This window comes from Xenopus laevis, chromosome 9_10S (assembly GCF_017654675.1).
Source record: "Xenopus laevis strain J_2021 chromosome 9_10S, Xenopus_laevis_v10.1, whole genome shotgun sequence".
Classification (NCBI taxonomy): Eukaryota; Metazoa; Chordata; class Amphibia; order Anura; family Pipidae; genus Xenopus; species Xenopus laevis.
The window spans coordinates 113,977,391-113,998,817 of NC_054388.1; the positions used below are offsets into that span (position 1 = coordinate 113,977,391).

Consider the following 21,427-nt stretch of genomic DNA (forward strand, 5'->3'; position numbering starts at 1 on the left):
TCCCAGAGACTATTATCCCACTGTTACTATAGACACCATCTCTCCCTACTATACCTGCTATCCCACAGTCACACTCCCTTCCCAGAGACTATTATCCACTGTTACTATAGGCACATCTCTCCCTACTATACCAGTGGTTCTGTAAATGCTGTTTTGTTTTTGGCGCATTAATCATCTTTTTCACTCTCATTCCACCCACACTTCCACCCCCTCTGGCGTCTCTGCTTGGAAGGCCGGAGAGACAGACTTTCGGGAATGTCATTGATCATTGCAGTTGTGCCTTTGTTCCAGACTCTTGTTATTCAGACTCTATTCATCTTGCTGGGCTCTTGGTCTGAATGACAGGGAGGGGGCGCTCCGCACATATAATTACATGACTGTACTTGCGGCTGCATTACAATACATGTCCCTTAAATGGGAAATAGTGTAACCTATTTATTCATGTACATACTCCTCTGTTTATTGTCCCTGAATAATAGGAATTTGACTGTGCACACTTGAGAAAGGGCACGCAAGGCCGAAACATGTTGTGGGAATGGAAGTCTACGAATAAAAATCTAATCACAGCAGTATTGCTTCGAAGTGCTCTCCTTAATTAATGGATTGGGGAATTTGACTGTGCCTAAGATGTACCTTATAAATGAGTATAAGACAGTCCCTCTGTTCTTTACAAGCTCACAAACACTCACTGGCACATTCTTCTGCCCTGGGAGCAGTCTTAAATATTGCAAAGTATCTCACCCCTAAACTCCACTTACATTTATTGTTGTCACAAGCTCAGAAGTGACTCATGCTGTTGTTGCCTGATAGACGGCATTAGTCAGAGGCCTTGGCCGGAGGCTCACAGCATGGATGTAGTATAGCATTTGCAAAACCTATTAATTCATATATTTATCAATTAGAACTTGCTGGATTTGTATACATATAACATTGCTCCTTTACCAGTCACGAAGAGAATTTGCTGAATTATAAATAGGGTTTACTTTGCCTTTGAGACACATTGTTGCATATTTATATATCCGTACTGACGCCCTCAGATAGATTTGGTGCATTATAATTATGCACCACCAATAAATATTCTCCCATATATATTTCTGCCTTGGATCCTTGGCCATGGGGGGGGGGGTAAATGTATTATTCTGAGTGGTGTGTTATAAGCTAAACTCCCTTATCTCCTATTCCTGGAAGAACAGAGGGGCTGCCGCTCGCCGTATCCAATCAGAGATAGTTAATTACTGCTTTTCATTTGAAGATAAGGGCAACACTCTCAAGGATCAGTCTCTCTCTCTCAGTGACTGTCTGACAGTCTCACACAATCCCAGGGCCCTGGGGATTAAAGCCTTTAAAATGATACTGTCATGGGAAAAACATTTTTTCAAAATGAATCAGTTAATAGTGCTGCTCCAGCAGAATTCTGCACTGTAATCCATTTCTCAAAAGAGCAAAAAGATTTTTTATATTCAATTTTAAAATCTGACATGGGGCTAGACATATTGTCAGTTTCCCGGCTGCCCCAAGTTATGTGACTTGTGCTCTGATAAACTTCAATCACTCTTTACTGCTGTACTGCAAGTTGGAGTGATATCACCCCCTCCCTTTTCCCCCCCAGCAGCCAAACAAAAGAACAATGGGAAGGTAACCAGATATCAGCTCCCTAACACAAGATAACAGCTGCCTGGTAGATCTAAGAACAACACTCAATAGTAAAATCCATGTCCCACTGAGACACATTCAGTTACATTGAGAAGGAAAAACAGCAGCCTGCCAGAAAGCATTTCTCTCCTAAAGTGCAGGCACAAGTCACATGACTGGGGGCAGCTGGGAAATTGACAATATGTCTAGCCCCATGTCAGATTTCAAAATTGAATATAAAAAAATCTGTTTGCTCTTTTGAGAAATGGGTTTCAGTGAAGAATTCTGCTGGAGTAGCACTATTAACTGATGTGTTAAAAAACATGTTTTCCGATGACAGGATCCCTTTAAGAAACTAATTTCACTCAGTGTGGCATCTCCAACTCCCCACAGACTCCCAGAAAACCCTCAACCTGCTGTTGTTTGCACTGATTGGCCCTCAGATGGGAGAGCCAGGGGTGTCTGTACCTTCCTTGCCCTTTCTATAGTAGCCCCTGCCATTTGCACACTGAGGAGCATTTTTGGGTCAGTATGGAGTCCAGAAGAAAGACACACTCATTATGAGGCCATAGAACTCTGATTAATCATTTAATAAGGATATAGACACTAATCTGCCCTGTTGCAGTTACTCATACCAACCAATCAATATGTTGGCGCTATATAAATACATGTTAATAATAATAAAATCAGATGTCACTTCTAGTAGCCTGATCAAAGCACATTACACAGGTTACTCTTGTGTAACTGCACTGCTTTTATTTAGCAGCTATAATGAACCAATTAGGAGAGGCTGCCAGATATATATATAAATACACACAGTATATATATGGGAAATATATGTATTCATGATATTCTGACATCACATACTGCAAACAATAAATTACAGAAGTTAAACAACCAATTAATATACTGTAGATCACACACACACACACACACACACACACGTACTTACATAAAAATTTAAAAAGTCAACTTGACATGTACAAAGAACTTGAACGTCAGTCTTATGCCTTTATACAGTATAGTAAAAAAAAAAAACCCAGTGACTTCTTATATCCTTATCATATCATTTACAGTAGGGGGTACATTATTGCTTATGATACACAAGAGATACTCAGAGTTCCCTGTATAACTCAGCCTGCAGCCTTGTGTCTTTATATGGTCACAGAACAACCCCTCAGTGACTTCTAATATCCTTATCATTTACAGTAGGGGGTACATTATCCCTTATAATACATGAGTGATACTCAGAGTTCCCTGTATAACTCAGCCTGCAGCCTTGTGCCTTTATATGGTCACAGAACAACCCCTCAGTGACTTCTAATATCCTTATCATTTACAGTAGGGGGTACATTATCCCTTATAATACATGAGTGATACTCAGAGTTCACTGTATAACTCAGCCTGCAGCCTTGTGCCTTTATATGGTCACAGAATAACCCCTCAGTGACTTCTAATATCCTTATCATTTACAGTAGGGGGTATTCAGAGTCCCCTGGTGTGCAGTGAGAAGTGTCAGAGGCCGCAGGTTACATACAAGCAGTGCAGTGGAATAAGTACATGTAACTGTTGCACCTGAAATTATTTATGACTCTAGGAGGGCAGGGCACAAGCCCATAATGAACAAGCAATTACATACTCAGCAGGAATTCAATAAAGACAGACAAATTCCTTGGCCAGACACGCAGAAGGTGTCAGCAGGGTGAGAGCTCTCATATTAGTAAGATCCTTGTAACAGGGGCCCCGGGGGACTGAAGAATGAATACAATTTATTTAATGCTGTGGAATCTGCTTGTTCTCAAGTTTCCCCAGCGCAGCTAGTGTGTATAGTCATTTCCTTTCCTCTCATTACTTATTATTTGTGCATCTATCAGACAATACATACACACACACATATACATATATATACAGGATTAGACGTATATCTCGTCTCCAGCTGTGCCTGTTTGTGCCCTGCTTGGGATCAGCACCTCTATATCCGCTCACTCTCATTTGGCACCTCCTTATTTTTCTGTTTGTTTTTTATACAGACATCATTATTTTGATTCATTTTATTTCCCTTCTGTTCCTCTCCTCCCCCCTCTTTATTAAGCCTGCCAGCTTGTGTGCATTCAGCAGCCCCTTCCCTCTCAGTATTTAGGCACAGCAGGGACCTCGCCAGCATCAATATTGTGGGCACTTTACAGGGATCTTTATGGGTCTTTGTGTAAAAGTCACCTCTCATGAGCATCACCTCCACTGAGAGTCACTTCCACTGAGTGTCACATCTACAGACTGTCATATACAGACAGCTCCATTCAGGGAGCCCAGTGACAGTCACATTTAGACAGTCAATATTAGATTCCAATGAGAGTAACATACAGTGAAATGAAATTTGGAAAGTCCAGTAAGAGCCAAATTGAGAGAAGTCAATACAGTGAAAGTCAAATGAGAGTGACATATTTAGGTTTAAAGAAAAGTAAAATATAGAGAGTACAGTGAGGTTCCATATCTAATGACCGTCACTGAATATCGAGTTGTATTTAGACATAGTCAAGTGAGAGTCAAGACAATGGAATCAGCCAGACATTGAGTTCAATTGGACACCTAAAGGATGAGGGGGTTTGGATCACCTGTTAGTTGACCAGACCTAAGAATGGATCAAGGTCTAGTTGCTTAGTCGGGTCTAAGGGGACATCACTTTATGGGCAGCCACTATCTGACTGGTTTGGAATTGGGTTTATATAATTGGGAGGGGGGTTTACTAAGTCTGAGGACTTGGAGTATTGAATGAATAAGTGGATGTGAGGGGGGTGTGCTATTGTGTATGTAAGAGGAGCTGGGTGGCAGAAGTTGAGAGAGCTTTTGGCCGCTGGGTGGAGAGGAGTGATTTGAGTTAAAGAAAAACTGACATCAGAAAATACATTTTTTTATTATCTATCATAACATTGTCTTTGAATGCTATTTATAATTTTGCCATAAGTATTTGCCTGATGCTCTTACATTACCTTTCTTACTACCCTGTACCTCTATGTGGGGGTTGCCATATTTGTGCAGCAATAGTCCGTTAGCATTAGAAACTCTAACTAAGAGGTTAAGAAGGGACAGTAAGGTTGACTTTTAATGTAGATTAATATTTTGAAAGGAAAATGTTTAGTGGCAGTATCACTTTAAGGCTGGTTAACTGATTGGAGAGTTGGATGAGTTACAGCTTTTTGGACATCTCTGGTGTAGGGAACATGCTTGGGTTATGAGTGTGTATTGACTTGATAGATCTATGATATCGTTTGGACATCTCTGGTGTAGGGAACATGCTGGGGTTAGGTATATGTATTGACTTGATAGATCTATGATATCGTTTGGACATCTCTGATGTTGGGAACATGCTGGGGTTAGGTATATGTATTGACTTGATAGATCTATGATATCGTTTGGACATCTCTGATGTTGGGAACATGCTGGGGTTAGGTATATGTATTGACTTGATGGATCTGTGATATCTTTTGTACAAATCTGAAGAAGGGAACATGCTGGGGTTAGGAGCATATATTGACTTGATGGCTCTATGATATCTTCTGTACATCTCTGGTGTAGGGAACATGCTTGGGTTATGAGTGTGTATTGACTTGATAGATCTATGATATCGTTTGGACATCTCTGATGTTGGGAACATGCTGGGGTTAGGTATATGTATTGACTTGATGGATCTGTGATATCTTTTGTACAAATCTGAAGAAGGGAACATGCTGGGGTTAGGAGCATATATTGACTTGATGGCTCTATGATATCTTCTGTACATCTCTGATGTAGGGAACATGCTGGGGTTATGTGTATGTATTGACTTTATGGATCTATGATATAGTTTGGACATCTCTGATGTAGTGAACATGCTGGGGTTTTGAGCATGAATTGACTTGATGGATCTGTGAGATCTTGTGGACATTTCTGATGTAGGGAACATGCTGGGGTTTTGAGCATGTATTAACTTGATGTATCTGTCAACATACTGGGGTTTGTATTTATTGAAATGTTGGATCTATGAGTTCTGTTGGGCATTCTGGAACAGGTGGTCACAAAGGGCCTAAGAGGCTAGTTGGAGTGGTCAGGTTGCCCTAGTCCTAGCCCTAGGACAGAGCCATATGAGTGTTCAGATGGGCCAATAATGAGAGAATACTAAGCATGCTCTGGGCATGCTTAAATAAAAATGAATGGCTAAATTAATGGCTAGGATTTGGTGCAGACAGTGGCAGCATCCGAAGAGGTACATTAAGACTATAAGGAAAAACCATTTCTGCATTGCAGTGAAGAGATTAATAATACCCAACCATACCATGTATCTGTTTGCTCTGACAGTTCATTGTGCAGAACAAGCCTCGCTCTCTTGCTCAGGTGATACAGCAGTGAACAATAAGGAGTAACTGTGAGTAATACTCGCACAGATAAACAGGCAAATGTGTTTCATAATATATAATATATCTTCTGCTAATTGTCCTCCCATTGTAAAATGTCGCTGCCAGAGGAACTCACGAACAGAAACTTGTCACTCCCTGCACAATTACAAACAATATGTCTGATTAGGAGACAGAGAGAGACAGAGAGAGAGAGAGAGAGAGACTCTCTCATAACACCCATCTACAAAATTGGGGAGCGGTATGACCCAGCCAATTACAGAGGGATCTGTGTGGGCAGCACAATGGGCAAACTGTTCAACAGTATCCTAAATAGGCGAATCCTCACATTCCTAACCCAGCATCATGTCCTCAGCCAGAGCCAAGCAGGGTTCATGCCAAACCATCGCACCACTGATCACATCTACACCCTGCACAGCCTCATCAGGGACCACGTCCACAATATAAAACATGGAAAAATATTTGCCTGTTTTGTAGACTTTAAAAAGGCATTTGACTCAGTATGGCACCCAGGTCTATTCCTGAGACTTCTGGAGAGTGGCATAGGAGGGAAGACATATGATGTCATAAAGAGCTCATATACTGAGAACCAATGCAGCGTGAAGATTAACGGGAAGAGAAGCGAGTGGTTCCGACAAGACCGTGGAGTCAGACAGGGCTGCAGCCTGAGTCCAACTCTATTTAAGATCTACATCAATGAACTGGCAGCAGCATTAGATTCCTCCTCAGCACCAGGATTGAAATGACATGACAGCGAGGTGAAGTTCCTGCTGTATGCTGATGATCTCCTTCTCCTCTCACCAACAGAGAGTGGCCTGCAAGCCAGCCTGGCAGTACTGGAGAAGTACAGCACAACATGGGCATTGCCCATTAACCCAAACAAAACGAAGGTCATGGTTTTCCAAAAGAAGAATAAACAACACAAAAATCCCTCCTTCACACTAAACAACTGCACACTGAATGGCACTGACAGCTATACCTACCTTGGCCTAGAAATCAGCCAATCAGGAAGCTTTAAACCAGCAATAGCTGCCCTAAAAGACAGGGCTTGCAGGACCTTCTATGCCATCAGAAGACTCCTGTACCACCTTAAACCACCAGTGAGAGTCTGGCTTAGAATCTTCGACAGGGTCATCGCTCCAATCCTCCTCTATGGAAGCGAAGTTTGGGCTCCTGTCACTTACCCAGACCAATCCAAATGGGATTCTAGCACAACAGAAATATTTCACCTGGAATTCTGTAAGCACCTTCTCCAGGTCCACAGGAGCACCTCAAACTCTGCCTGTCGGGCTGAGCTGGGCAGATTTCCCCTAATGTTTGCCATACAGAAGAGGGCGCTCTCATACTGGGCACATCTACAGAACAGCAGCCCCATGAGCTACCACCATAAAGCCTGGTTGAATAACCAGACCCAGGGCAAACCATGCGCCCTGAAACAACTGATCAGCACCCTACTCACCCAAGACTCCCACCAACTGACAAAAGGCCAAATAACACAAAAAATAAACAAAGTGAAAGAGCAATACGTCTGTGACTGGAGGAACGAAATATCAAATTCCCAGAAACTTTCTATCTACCAATCACTGGGGAGAGAGTACAGACTGGCCCCATATCTGGAAAGGCTACAGAACCCCAAAGACAGACAGATCCTGAGTATGTACAGACTGAGTGCCCACAACTTGGAGATAGAACAGGGACGGCACAGACAGACCTACAGACCCAGAGAGAACAGACTGTGCCAGCGATGTGACCAGGAGGCCATGGAGGATGAGGCCCACTTCTTGCTACAGTGCCCCAAATACTCAGCACTGAGGGACACCCACTTCCAGAGATTTTCCAGTCACATCCCAGACTTCACATCCATAAAAGAAGAGAGGAAACTCCACTTCCTACTGGGAGAAGAGGCACTGACAGTAACAATAGCTGCACAATATATAAGAGACTGTCATAGACTGAGAGAGACCCCACTTCTACCTGCTTTGGCAATGCTTAATGTATCTGGTCCTGCCAATAAAGCTCATTTGATTTGATTTGAGAGAGAGAGAGAGAGAGAGAGAAAGAGAGAGAGAGAGAGAGAGAGAGAGAGAGAGAAAGAGAGAGAGAGAGAGAAACAATGAGGGAGAAGAACAAAATATGGGGGAGAGCAAAGACAAAATATGCTGGAGAAGCTTCAGGGAAAGATGGTCAAATAGAAATATGGAAGAAGCCTACATACACTGAATGGAGAGATGGAATATGATGATGGGAGATATCATTGGCCAGCATGTGCCTAAATCTATTCTCCAAGTCAAGGTGCCCCTCACTGTATGGCTCATGTCCATGAGAGTTCTATTGTAGATGGGCAGATTGTGCTCTATGATCTGTGACAGCCCCAGGCTGTGAATAATTGCTGTGTGCTTACTATTCCACGTGCATCTAACCATACATGCTCCATCTGAGACATACAGCTACACGTAAAGGTACCTACTGCTATCATCAGAGTCATAGTTGTCCACATCTGCAGAGTCATCTGTTGTTTGTGCACCACCAGGTGATATAACCAGAGGTGAGAGGTTGTGGGGGTTCCCAGTGGGGGACGGTGTGCGTTCTGGCCAAGGTGTATATCGGGGAAAGTAATCTGAGATCTGTTGAATGGGTCTTATGGGTCCTGGGCACACATTGATGGCCATATGCTCCTGGATGCTGATATGAAGCTTGTCTCCCCGCCGGACCGTCATCAGTAATCTTAAGAAGAGGGGCAGATAATGATGTTAAACAGTTGGGTAGAAGGTGGGATCATTACATGAATAAATGTTGCAGGTGGACAACAGCTTAAATGTTCAGATACAAAGTACTATTCCTAAAGTCAACCCAAGAGAAGTACATTGGAATGTGAGGCAGTGCATAGTCAGACAAAGCAACTATAATGTGGGCCCAGCAGGTGGGCTGGACAGAAGGGGGATTAGAACAAGGTGGGTGATGTAGCTTTGGTCCCCCAGTGCAGCAACGGGCATAAGGGTGAAATAACTGTGTGCATATGGTAAAGAAGTTGCAAGAGTAACAAGGGGCAAAAAAGTAAGCAGGGGTAACAGGGCAACTAGATAGGAACAAGAAATAATGATAGAGCTAGGGGTAACATGAGAATTAGGCAAGGGGCAGGAGAGAACAATCACAGAATGTGAGGGGTATAAAGAGATTTAGGGATGGGGAAGGAGGGAAAGAGGGAAGAATGACACAGAGAAAGGGGTATAAAGAGATTTAGGGGTAGCAGGATAAGGCAGAAAATGGGGTTGCCAGATTAATAGGGGGAAGAGTTAAAGTGAAAGGGCAACATTGGGCTACACTTACAGGAGAGTGGGCAGCAGGTGCCCAGGGATACAGAGAGTAAAAAGCACAAGTATTAGTTCCATACAAGTCACTGACCCCCTGCCCTACCTGGTGCCCAGTTATAATCCTTCCTGAGAAACTTTACCAGAGGTTGTTATCCCATGCGGTTGCTACAAAGCAGGGCATCACTGTGCCCTCCCCTTGGGCACAAGCTTATTCCTTAACCATTTCTCTTGCCAGGGGACCCTGACTTAAACTGAACCCCAACCCCCCCATCAACAGCCCAGCAGCCCCAGTGCCGCACTCTTCACCCCTTCTTGCCCAGCACTACAGATCGGGGCCACGTCCATGCGGTGGGAGCATTGGTCTGTGAACTTGCAGGGAAACTGCATCATGCAGCATCACTTGCGCAGCCTTGCACCATTAACCCTTCCTAGACTTTGGGGGTCTTATCAATGCCCACTGTTTGCTGAGGGTCATTTAACCATTGCCCTTTCTGACAGTTGCATTTCCCCAAACCATTCCAATAACCCCTTGCTTGCTGTCTCACCTTTCCACTGCCAGTTAACCCTATCAGTTCTTACCTCTCACCTCGGGGAGTCCGAGGCCAGCAGGACTGTGTCGGGCAGTGCCAGAGAGGCAGAGAGAAAGGGAAGGAACAGGTGTGAAGAGGAGGAGAAGAAGGGAGAGAGACAGAGGGAAGAGATGCAGGGATGATGGTCTGTGCTGATTTCGCTCTCTCTGTGTCTCACAGCAGGGGAAGGAGAGGGGGGAGAAGCAGAGGAGGAGGAGACAAAGGAGCAAATGAATAGAGGATGGGAGAAAGAAAGAGTGTAGACAGAGCTAAAAGGGACTCGCTATTCCTCTGCCACTTGGGTAGGGGGAGCTCCTCTGCTCTGGTCCTGGCACAGTTAACACAACCTCTGTACACTCTCATTTATCTGAATGCACAAACCTGGCACTGGCTGAGCCTAACCCTGATATTGTCATATGAACCCCAATATTATATAGAAACCTGGCATTGGCTGAGCCTGACCCTGATATTGTCATATGAACCCCAATATTATATAGAAACCTGGCATTGGCTGAGCCTGACCCTGATATTGTCATATGAACCCCAATATTATATAGAAACCTTGCACTGGCTGAGCCTGTCACTGATACTGTCATATGAACCCTTATATTAAATACAAACCTGGCCATGGCTGAGCCTGTCCCTGATACTGTCATACGAACCACAATATTAAATAAAAACCTGACAGTGACTGAGCCTGTCCCTGATATTGTCATATGAACAGTTAGCATAAGGTGTTATCCTTCACCTCACTCATCTCTTGCACCTGAACCTGCTTTCCTTCAACCTGCAACTGTGCCCAGGGCAGTGGCCCCCATGGGAAGCTCTAGAGAGGAGACACTGACTGTCATTTGCTTGTATCTCATATAGAGTACAATACATGCCTTATGACAAGCCATTCTTGAACCCAAATTTCAATGTAGTCCAATGCAATCATGGTTAGAAAAACAAAGCTAGAGTGACCTCTCTGGTCTTTGTCTGATACAAACAAGTGGCGAGTTTGTCCTAATGATCCTTCCTCAGAAGAACAGTAGGATTGGGCCACCTAATCAATGTGCTGAGCCTGGGAAAGCTGCCAGTAGAAAGGAAAACAATGGAGGATACTGATAGGGTTTCCAGGAGGTATATTTCCCCCATGCAAATGAAAATGTATTGACACAGAACTTCTAGTTTTAGATACGTATAATTCAATGGCAAAGACTTGTTCTTGACAACACATCTGCTTTAAGGGCTCTTTGTAGGAGTTTTAGTCCAACCCCTGTGGCAGTCCTATTGATTGGGAGATAACCCTGTGTATTTGGGGTTGTTTCCACTAATTATTTTCTATTGATTTCCGAGCGAGATGAGTAAGATTCCATCAGGATTCTTTCCTAGTCGTTCAGGGTGTTTTCTTTCATCATTTTTATTTTTTATAGCATGGATTTTCTTGCAGGCAAGTTGAGCTTTTTTTTGGGTTATATTCAAGTGTTTGACAATCTTTACTGTTCCTGCCTCATTTTGCTCTTCTGTGGGGATCTATTATCTTTAACAGTAATTTCCCAGTCCCAACTGCTCTGACCGATGGACCCAAGTGAGCTGGTGGCACTTTATGGATTGTACATGTAGCTAGATGTAAATGGAGTGGCTCAAGTTAATGAAGATTAAGACCAAAAACTAGCAGGTTTTGTACATGTCAACTTAGCCACCAGCTGTCAACTGACTATATTTGCCTCTTCTTGGTGATGCCTTTTTCTCAATATCCCCTTTTGTTTTTCATTCTAATACATTATCCAGCAGAGCATCTTCCTCAATGTAGCTTCTTCTTAGCAAGGCCCATCAGTCTGCCTAGCCAATGGTCTCTTCCTTTAGCCCAGTGATCCCCAACCCATGGCTCGCAAGCAACATGTTGCTCACCAACCCGTTGATGTTACTCTCATTGGCCTCAAAGCAGATGCTTATTTTTTAATTCCTGGCTTGAAGTCACATAGGGATTACCAATAGCCAATCACAGCCCTTATTTAGCACCTCCAGGAACCTTTTGCTTATGTTTATGTTGTTCTCCAACTTGTTTTATATTTAATTGTGGCTCATGGGTAACAAAGTTTGGGGTCCCCTGCACTAGCAAATGGTTTCTTCCTCTATTCAATGGTCTCTTTCTTTAGCCAATGGTTTTTTCCTCTAGCCAGTGGTTTCTTCTTCTAACCCATGGTCTCTTCCTGTTGCCATTGGTCTCTTTCCCTAGGCAATGGACTCTTCATCTAGCCAATGGATTCTTCTTCTTCTAACGCATAGTCTCTTCCTGTTGTCATTGGTCTCTTCCCCTAACCAATAGTCTCTTCCATCTAGCCAGTGTTTTCTTCCTATAGCTAATAATGTCTACCTTTAGTCAGTGGTTTCTTCCTCTATCCAATGGTCTTTTCCTGTTGTTGCATCACAACCCAATAACATGATATCACTGGCCCTCCCCTTATGTCACCAGCCCACCTTCAAATGTAATCATTCTGCCCACCCCCTACATCACCCACTCTGCCACCTGTCCGGACCTTCCACCTGTTAAAAGGAGGCTATGTTACCCAGTTGTCTAAGTATAAAGTTGGGGTGGGGTGCAGGGAACAGAGGGACCTGGATTGCAGCATCTACTTCACTTATAACCACAATAGAACCAGAAAAATGACATGCCTGCTGAATTTGCAGTAGGCAGGCAAGGGGTGTGAGATGTTTTATGTATGCCCGGGTAATGGGGGGGCTGTTGCCCTCTTGTTACACTGCTGACCCTCTACTACAAACCTACGGCTCCTCTACTGTATTCATATATTTCACATACTGCCAAGATCGGGGAAATACAGCAGGAAGGGTAGAGTGACAGTTTCTGTTTTCTCCCTATGTAAAGTGAAACAAATAATGACAAGGCTGAATAAACAGAAGTAACGGTGTTTATGTGACGGTGCAGCGTATGGCTGGGGTTTGTCATTTGCTAATGAAATGAGAGATGCTGGTGGTTTTACCTTTATCATCTCCCCTGAATCCCATGGGGTGAGTTCCTTACAATCCTGATAAGCTGACCCCCTTGCAAGGAAAATGCTTGTGTGACAGTTGGCTACAAAGTGCCACAGACAATCCCATCCATCTTCTCTTTCCCCCAGTGCTGCAGCCTGTCACCTGTGCATCAAAGTCTGCAGTCTGATCCACTGGGAAAAACCTGCAGCAGGTGCTGTTATCCCAGAGGCTTTGGATGGAGTGTGTTTTCTAGCCCCCTTTTCATCTACTTTCCTTAGGTGCAGTCAAAAAATGCTTTATAGTGTTTGCAGTGGGCACCTTCTATATTCTGTTTGCAGCTAGACCTGCCCATGTGTAGTGGAATCTCTTGGCAAGGGTTAGTTCATTAATGGCAATAAGAAAATAACTCCCCCTTTCTAGTCCACCAAACTGATCACTGTAGGTAAGGTTGGGGACCAGGGGTCTAAATTGGATTAAAAATGGAATAAATTATAAATATCAAAAACATTAAATCGGTAAATTTTGTATTACATTTCATATACTTATCTGAATAATTCTATATTTTACAATCTGAGTAACTTCATTATTTATATATATATATATATATATATATATATATATATATATATATATATATATATATATATATATATATATATATATATATATATATATACACACACTGACTGTTTTAAGAGGTGAAGCTTTCTATAAAGATGATTTTCACTGGATCCTGTGTCTTAAAAAATTAAGTATATTAAGATGTTCAACTGCATTTAAGTAAATGTGCTTTTGCTAAAATGTAATTTATTTGGATTGCAACCTAATTGAACTGTACCTTCAATGAATTCCTGCCATAATTTAACCACATTCGAGTTGATGAATTAATGCTACAATGTAATTTATTTATTTAATTTTTAAATGTGAAGTATGGAAGTAGTACTCATTTTTCACTCGTTAAAATATTGTTTGCAGCATTTGCCCAGATTGTTTTAATGTAATTGCTTAGGTCATGTCCGGAGCACCAGTTTGAAAAGCCGTTAGCTGCATGTATATGTATGTAATACCTATGACTACGTATTGGAAGATACGAAACGCGTCAGTGAATCAATGTTTTTAATAAGTTGAAAATAAAAGTTTACTTCTTTTAATTGTATGGGTGAATGGAGTGCTCGTCAAATACTTTCTACCGATGGAGACCAGGGGACACCTGTAGAAATATCTGCAAATATATATATATATATATATATATATATATATATATATATATATATATATATATATTGTGTCCAGATATCCAGTATCATGCTGACCATGCAGCCTTTTTTTCTCATGCACAGCATTATTTACCCCTTCCCATGTGCAATATAAGGTTTATTGTCCCCTCAGTCACTTGCCCTGCACCCGGGATCAGATGTACCCCCTGCCAGACATGAATCCTCTGCCCATTGGCCTGACTCTTGCACCACAGCACCGGCAGAGACAGCAACAGTAGAAAATAACAGATCTTGGAAATTCAATTTCTAGGCAGTGTTATCCACTCTAGTGACCCCATTTCACTGGCAGCCAAGGAACGGGTTATGAAATCTCAGGACAGAGGAGAGACACAATATTCAGGGTGAGCTGCCCACGCACACGGCCCCCTCTCCTCCCCATGCCCTCTGCCTGCCAGTCCCCCTCTTAATCTCTACCCCATTCCCTTCTGCTCCTTCTCATTCCTACATCTGCCACTGGGGAGGTCTCACCTGATGACACCCTTCAAATATGGGGGCCTCACAGAGGAGCAATGGTAGGGAGAAAGAATGTGTAATAGCCCCAATATAGCTCTCACAAACACACACATATACACACTTACACACTCCCTCCATCCCCATTCCTCACCACCTCCCATCCTCCCCACTGGGGCAAATAACTTTGTGACAGAAGGGCTTCACTTTAAGTGTAAGGTAAGTGTAAGGTAAGTGCACTTCTGACGCCCAGAGACTTTACAAGTATTTATGCTTAATACTGTATATAATGATCTGTAGGACTAAAACTATTTACTACACAACACAAAGTCATAACAGTCCCCACTATGAAACTTTAAAATACAGGTTGCATCTGTATCATTATAGGTGCCAAGAGGGTGAGGTACTTCTATCTATCTATCTATCTATCTATCTATCTATCTATCTATCTGTCTGTCTGTCTGTCTGTCTGTCTGTCTGTCTGTCTGTCTGTCTGTCTGTCTGTGTCTGTCTGTCTGTTGTCTGTCTGTCTATCTATTTATCTCTCTCTCTCTCTCTCTCTCTCTCTCTCTCTCTCTCTCTCTCTCTCTCTTTCTCTCTATATATTATCAGCAGTGTATATCTGCTTGTTGCTTGCACCCTCTGCCCTGATTCTCCTATTTCTCTCCCTGCTCACTACTTTGTTTCCCTGTGCCTCCCTGCCTTCCCTGTGTCACTCTCTTGCACCCTCTCCATCTCTCTCTCAGCCAATCTCCCTGTATCCGACACAGTCTCTTGCCCACCCCTCCCTTGCTCCCTCGCTCCTTCTCCCCCCTTCCTCTTCAATTTCTCATGATTTCGGGGAATTAATACACACAGCTCTTCATTTATTTATAGCTCTTTTACTTGGCTGATCTCGCCCATTACTCTCAGTCTTGATTCTGCTTGTTGAGGAGGTGCTGCAGGGGCGCCCAAAATAAGATGCAGGGGACCTCTGATTAAAGGGATTCCCTTATAACATTATGAGTATAGTAGAGAAGGGAGATGTGTGAATGTATAAAGGGATCTGGTTCATATTTTTCTATAAAAGCAACAAGCTATTTCTGTCTGACTGCAGTCATACATCTATACCAGCTCCTGGCACATGGCATCCAGATTTGTACCTGCCTCATTCCTCTTCCCACTGGCACATGTACAGCTTATTTTGTGCCTATCTGTGTCTGTTTGTCTGAATCTCATTGTGTATGTGTATCAGTGTGATGTGTGTCATGCTCTACATCTAACACAACTGGTCCATCCCTCAAAGGATTCCAAGACCCCTAAAGGGAATGAAGGAAGTTTGTGACCTCCACCCAAGGAGTCAGTAGCAGAACATACTGATGGAATTCCTTGGGCACTGATATACAGAGTGAGCCCAGCCTCATATACTGTATGTGTGGCAGCCCAATCCAACCCAAAGGCTTCGTGTGGGAACTGGGTCACCCATATCTAATGGTGCGGTGGGGGTCTGTGCCATTGGATTATATATTTCATAAAATAATAATAGAAGAGAAGACCTGTCTCGTGCTAGCAGTTCAGCCTAAGCTTCCCTATAGTCATGTGTATCTACTGATATACCACCTTCCACCAGCAGATGGCAGTGTGTAGACATTGCTACACTCAATAGGCTAGTTTTTGGTATGGTGCAGGTCAGGTAAGAACCTGAAGTCAAAATCTGCAGTTCAGCAATAGCAGCTGGACATATTTATAGCATTTGTTTTGGCACCATAAGGGGGCGCTTTGGGGCTCTACCCTAATTCCAACTGGGAAACCAGAAATATTTAGCTGAATTCACATGCACGCGGGCCAGTTGGGGACATAAACTTACCCATGCTGTTACCCTTCTGCACTTGAGACTTTGGGTTGTGCGAAAGAGGCGAAATGTCAAAAAGCAACATAAAGAAAAGAACAGGAGAATCGAGCTTCTCATTGCAACAGAGATAAGGGACAACATACATTTTGGGGCAACTTTATTTTTTGCACTTAGAGCCCAATATGTAAAGAGGCCCCACTGGCAAGGGGTATACTGCACGGCAGCTTCTGACTTCCCAACTGTCCCAGGAACTTCCAGGCCTAGGAAAGAGCAAGGAGGGCAGAAGGGATTTGGGAAGGTTATTGGATGTGCCCCAGTATTGCGGGAATGGCGAGAGGGGTGCATGCCTACTGTGATTCCTTATGGGCAGGTTGTGTTGTGTCTCTTACCAGGGAGAATGCCAGACTCTCTTGTTTGCAGATACAGTGCTTAGCTGGGAGCACAGAGACGAGCAGAAAGCGAATGACAACCTTAAACCAAAGCAAGTTGTTCAGGGGGAAACCGCTCTGCATTATTCAGAACCTGTCACAGACAAATGAGAGAATGAAGAACTGAAGGATCAGTTCAATTTAAATAACCAGCAGTTACAGAATCAAGTAGTGCCGGGAGTGTTACTGTGACGGGAAGGAGAGTCTCATACATCAAACAGCTTCTGCTCTGCGGGAACCAGCACTCCCAACCAAAATACATTTTATCTGCTTATAGTGATATCATTTAACTGTAAGGGATATTGTCATGAAATAATTATGTTTGTCTCTAATCCCATTTCCATTGTAAGCAGCAGTCCTGTCCTGCTTTATGGCAGCTGAGATTCTAGCTATCTGTATAACAGAACATTCTGTCCCAGTGGCTGCACAGATCCTTTCTGATCCCCATTGTAAGCAACAGTCCTGTCCTGCTTTATGGCAGCTGAGATTCTAGCTATCTGTATAACAGAACATTCTGTCCCAGTGGCTGCACAGATCCTATCTGATCCCCATTGTAAGCAGCAGTCCTGTCCTGCTTTATGGCAGCTGAGATTCTAGCTATCTGTATAACAGAATATTCTGTCCCTGTGGCTGCACAGATCCTATCTGATCCCTATTGTAAGCAGCAGTCCTGTCCTGCTTTATGGCTGAGATTCTAGCTATCTGTATAACAGAACATTCTGTCCCAGTGGCTGCACAGATCCTATCTGATCCCCATTGTAAGCAGCAGTCTTGTCCTGCTTTATGGCAGCTGAGATTCTAGCTATCTGTATAACAGAACATTCTGTCCCAGTGGCTGCACAGATCCTATCTGATCCCCATTGTAAGCAGCAGTCCTGCCCTGCTTTATGGCAGCTGAGATTCTAGCTATCTGTATAACAGAACATTCTGTCCCAGTGGCTGCACAGATCCTATCTGATCCCTCACACTCATGTGCATCATTCATAAACTCTAATTTGCAGACCTGGAATAGGCCATAAAGGGAAAGTAAAGGGATTAGCAGGCTGAATTAAGCAGCCATCAGGAAGCCACAAGCAAGAATGATCATTAACAGGCGAGTGGGAGATGCATGTTACACAGCTCATTGATTACCCATTTGATAAGTGCACTACATGATCCTTGGGAGGGGTGTGCAAATCTTCCAGCTGATCACTCACATGCCCATGCGGCCGCTGGTTCTATTGGCTGCGGCTCATTAGCCACATTCCGCTTTTCACCACCAACATTAAATACTAAATATTGATACTGATGCTCTTACTAAAAGAGAACTTTGCCTTTAGTCTGATGGAGACAGAAGTTATTCAATATAACCTCAAAATAATATGCTTTCTGTTGTTACCCCAGCTATTGTGGTTGCCTGCTAAAAATAGACCAAAAAAACGTAAACATACCTACAACTAAACTCATCATCTCTACGTGGGACACACTAAACAAAAAAGGAGAAAGAGGACGATTCCCCTCACCTATCATGCCATTGACCAATGTGAAATACTTGATGCAAGATTAAGACTTACAAGAATGGACACAAAATGGTATTACCCTAATCTCTGACCGATATCTAATAAATGTATATTTACAGAGCTCCAAGAAAAATACCATCTACAAGAGAAGGAGCACTACACGTAACTCAGTAGAATCTCACCAATTTACAAAACAGAAAACTATAATAGAACATTTATGCAAAGCGGGTGGTCAAGCAAGAGGAGTCCTATCAGACTGCTACCGATTACTAATTACCATGCCACCGGACTATAAACATCAGCACATTGTTAAATGGGAGCAAGACCTATATATAGATCTAACCCCTGAGCAATGGCATAAAACTGGCAACCATAAAATTGCTCTACAGATGGCACCTCATGCCAACAACAGGAACAACCTCTTCTCTGTGCTGGAGAGGATGCGGACAACAAGGAACTTAATTACATTTGAGGTGGACATGCCCCACAGTCACTGAGCTATGGAAGAAAATCTTCACTCTTGTCAATGATGATCTCCAGCTCAACGTTCCTAACACACCCGACTCAGCTTTGCTGTTGTACTTGCCAAACAATATCACAAAATTAAAGAAGAAATGATTATACCACATCTCCAACGCCACAACATTAATGATTGCCAAAAACTGGAAAACAAGTGGATTACTAGATGTGCAGCAAATAATAAACTCTATTGACTCTAGAGCAAATAAGGAATCAATGGCGGCCAGAAATGAACATAAACGAACAAAATAGGATAAAGTGTGGTCTGACTGGCAGCCATTCCCCAACCCAACTTCAGTGACTCCCTCATAAACTCAAAAGTTATTTGTTAGCTATAAAGTAAAGGTGGCCATAGACGCAAAGATCCTATCGTACGAATCGAGGATTCGTACGATTTTCGGACCGTGTGTGGAATGTGTGGAGTGATGTTGGCGTTACAGCTGCCATCTTGGAAATGTATGTGTGTGTACAAGCTGACAGCACCATCGCTCAGTGGAAGGGGCAAAGGGAGGGTGGAAATAATCTCCATCCTGTAATTGTGCCCCCCCCAATAATCTGAGCGTGATTTTTCCTCTGCGCCATCCAGGGATTTGCCTGTTATTTGTTCTCCATTAATATGTAAAGCCGGGGAAAGGCAGTTTGTTCTCATTATTCCATAGCTATTGAGGTCACATTGGGGCCCTGGGAGGAGGAGGGCCCGTTGCCTGCTGGGAAGACGTGCCCATAGAATAATGTCTCCTGTACAACCTGTACAGGAGACATCATTTATTGATCAGCACCAGGGGCAGCGCCAGGATTGGGCTTCATCTCTGGGCCCAACAGCGTCCAGTCCTTGCTGGAGCACAACAGAAATAGTATGACATCTGCAAAGCAACTTTCTATTATGATTTCCTACCAAATAGTCTGGAGCCATCTAGATGTTACTGAACTAAATCTCTCAGTATGAGCCCGGGGAATGCTGGGATCTGTAGTCCTGCAGCAGTCAAATGCACACAAATACGCCCATCCTTCAACCAGTGCCGTGAAACCCTTCAGCCAGAGATGCCACAGGGATGGATGGGAATCTAACTCTGGATAAATTAAAGGGGCATTGTAATAATCCCATTAAGATAATACACTGCTAAGCGCCTAACACAGGGGGAATTAGAAGATGCAAATAATTGGAGATGGGTTTCTTGCAGGGCCCTCTGTATGTTGGGGCCCTGCATTACCCTGCTGATTGGCTGCTACAGAGTAAATATTGTACCTCTATCTTATTGGTCACATTTATGACTTCAGGCTCTTAATATGCTTTAATGTCATGTAGATATCCACTCCTTCAGATATCCTGGTCTGCGGGAAAGAGAGTCTGGACAGCTTGCTAGATACAATTTACTGTTGTGATGGGGGAAGGTTTGACAATAAGGGCTCAGTTTATCTTTTTAAAACTTTATTGGTTTTCCTTTGTGACACTGTCCATCAGACTGAGATTTATTGTGAGGGGATTATCACATTATCCAAGGAGTTATCTGAGGTCACATCCCTCCAGATCCCATGAAGGGGGTAATGAGGTTGTCTATGTATCATCATGTTTGCACACTGGCTCATTTTCTAATGGCTCTAATCATATATCTCTGTCCCAGCAGCCACTGGGGGAAGTTCTTATGCAAGATCAGTATGGAATTTATGGGGTCATCCACAAGCAGATTAAGCCGGCAGTTTATTTGGACAGTATATGGGGGTCCATCGATTGATTTCTGGCCAAAAGTCAGTGAGATGTCGATCAAACAGGTTAAAAAATCCTGTAGGATCAAGAACCACCTCAATCCAGCCGTCCTGGACATATCGGGGAGAGATCTCTATATATGGCCAACTTTACTGTAGGAAACCAAAGCACCTTTCCAACTAATCAGGGAGTCCAACATATGGTCTCACCATCTGAAGGCCTTGTAAATCTACAGTTCCCCAATGCTCATCATGGGACTTCTCTAATGCTTGGGGGGGGGTCCTAAAACCAGTTCTGAGTTCTGATTGGGCACTATGCTTCCCAAATTCATCATAAGATTTTGCTTAGTAGTATAATTTGTGCCTCTTCCATTTATCCTGCAAATACCCTGTTAGAAAACAGTGTCGGTAAGAAAGCCCTTTCATATCAGCCCAAGGAGCCATTAAATTTAGATTTCGGAACATTTTGGGTATGTATCTTTTCCACAAGCTGCAGCGCTGCAATCTCCACAATAAAAACACCCAGCACTGTAATTTTGGGGACAAATGATTTGATTTGAGAGGATGTCGGACTGTGCTGCCCAACAGCAGTAACTTGATGTACGGAACATTAAAAGGAAAGTAATTGGGAGTGGGGGTTACAGAGTCTCATAGAGGAGAAGAATGCAGAGATAGGATAAAGGAATTCCTCTGCTAGTAAAGAGTTGCTACTGCTTGTAAACCCTATTACCAGATCATTAAAGCAACATGCTGGTCAGGCAGTCACGTAGCCAAGCATACAGAGCAATAACCTGTATTCCCTATCCCAGTATTTAGGAATCATCCATAATTACAGTTAGTTTT

The 21,427-nt window shown here is 43.1% G+C and overlaps 1 protein-coding gene across 2 annotated transcripts in view; it reads right to left on the minus strand.

Annotated features, from left to right (window-relative positions):
- doc2a.S (double C2 domain alpha S homeolog) overlaps nucleotides 1-10,032 on the minus strand; it is a 29,383-nt gene extending 19,351 nt beyond the window's left edge. The window contains exons 1-2 of one of the 2 annotated variants that reach the window (XM_041578454.1): nucleotides 9,918-10,032; nucleotides 8,488-8,744 (exon numbers count right to left, since the gene is read on the minus strand). In XM_041578454.1, coding sequence (XP_041434388.1) covers nucleotides 8,488-8,737 — 250 coding nt within the window. In that variant the 5' untranslated portion in view covers nucleotides 8,738-8,744; nucleotides 9,918-10,032. Of the gene's footprint in view, nucleotides 1-8,487; nucleotides 8,745-9,910 lie in introns of both variants that reach the window. The other variant, XM_018240777.2, reaches the window with a different exon arrangement.
- Nucleotides 10,033-21,427: the final 11,395 nt, after the last annotated feature.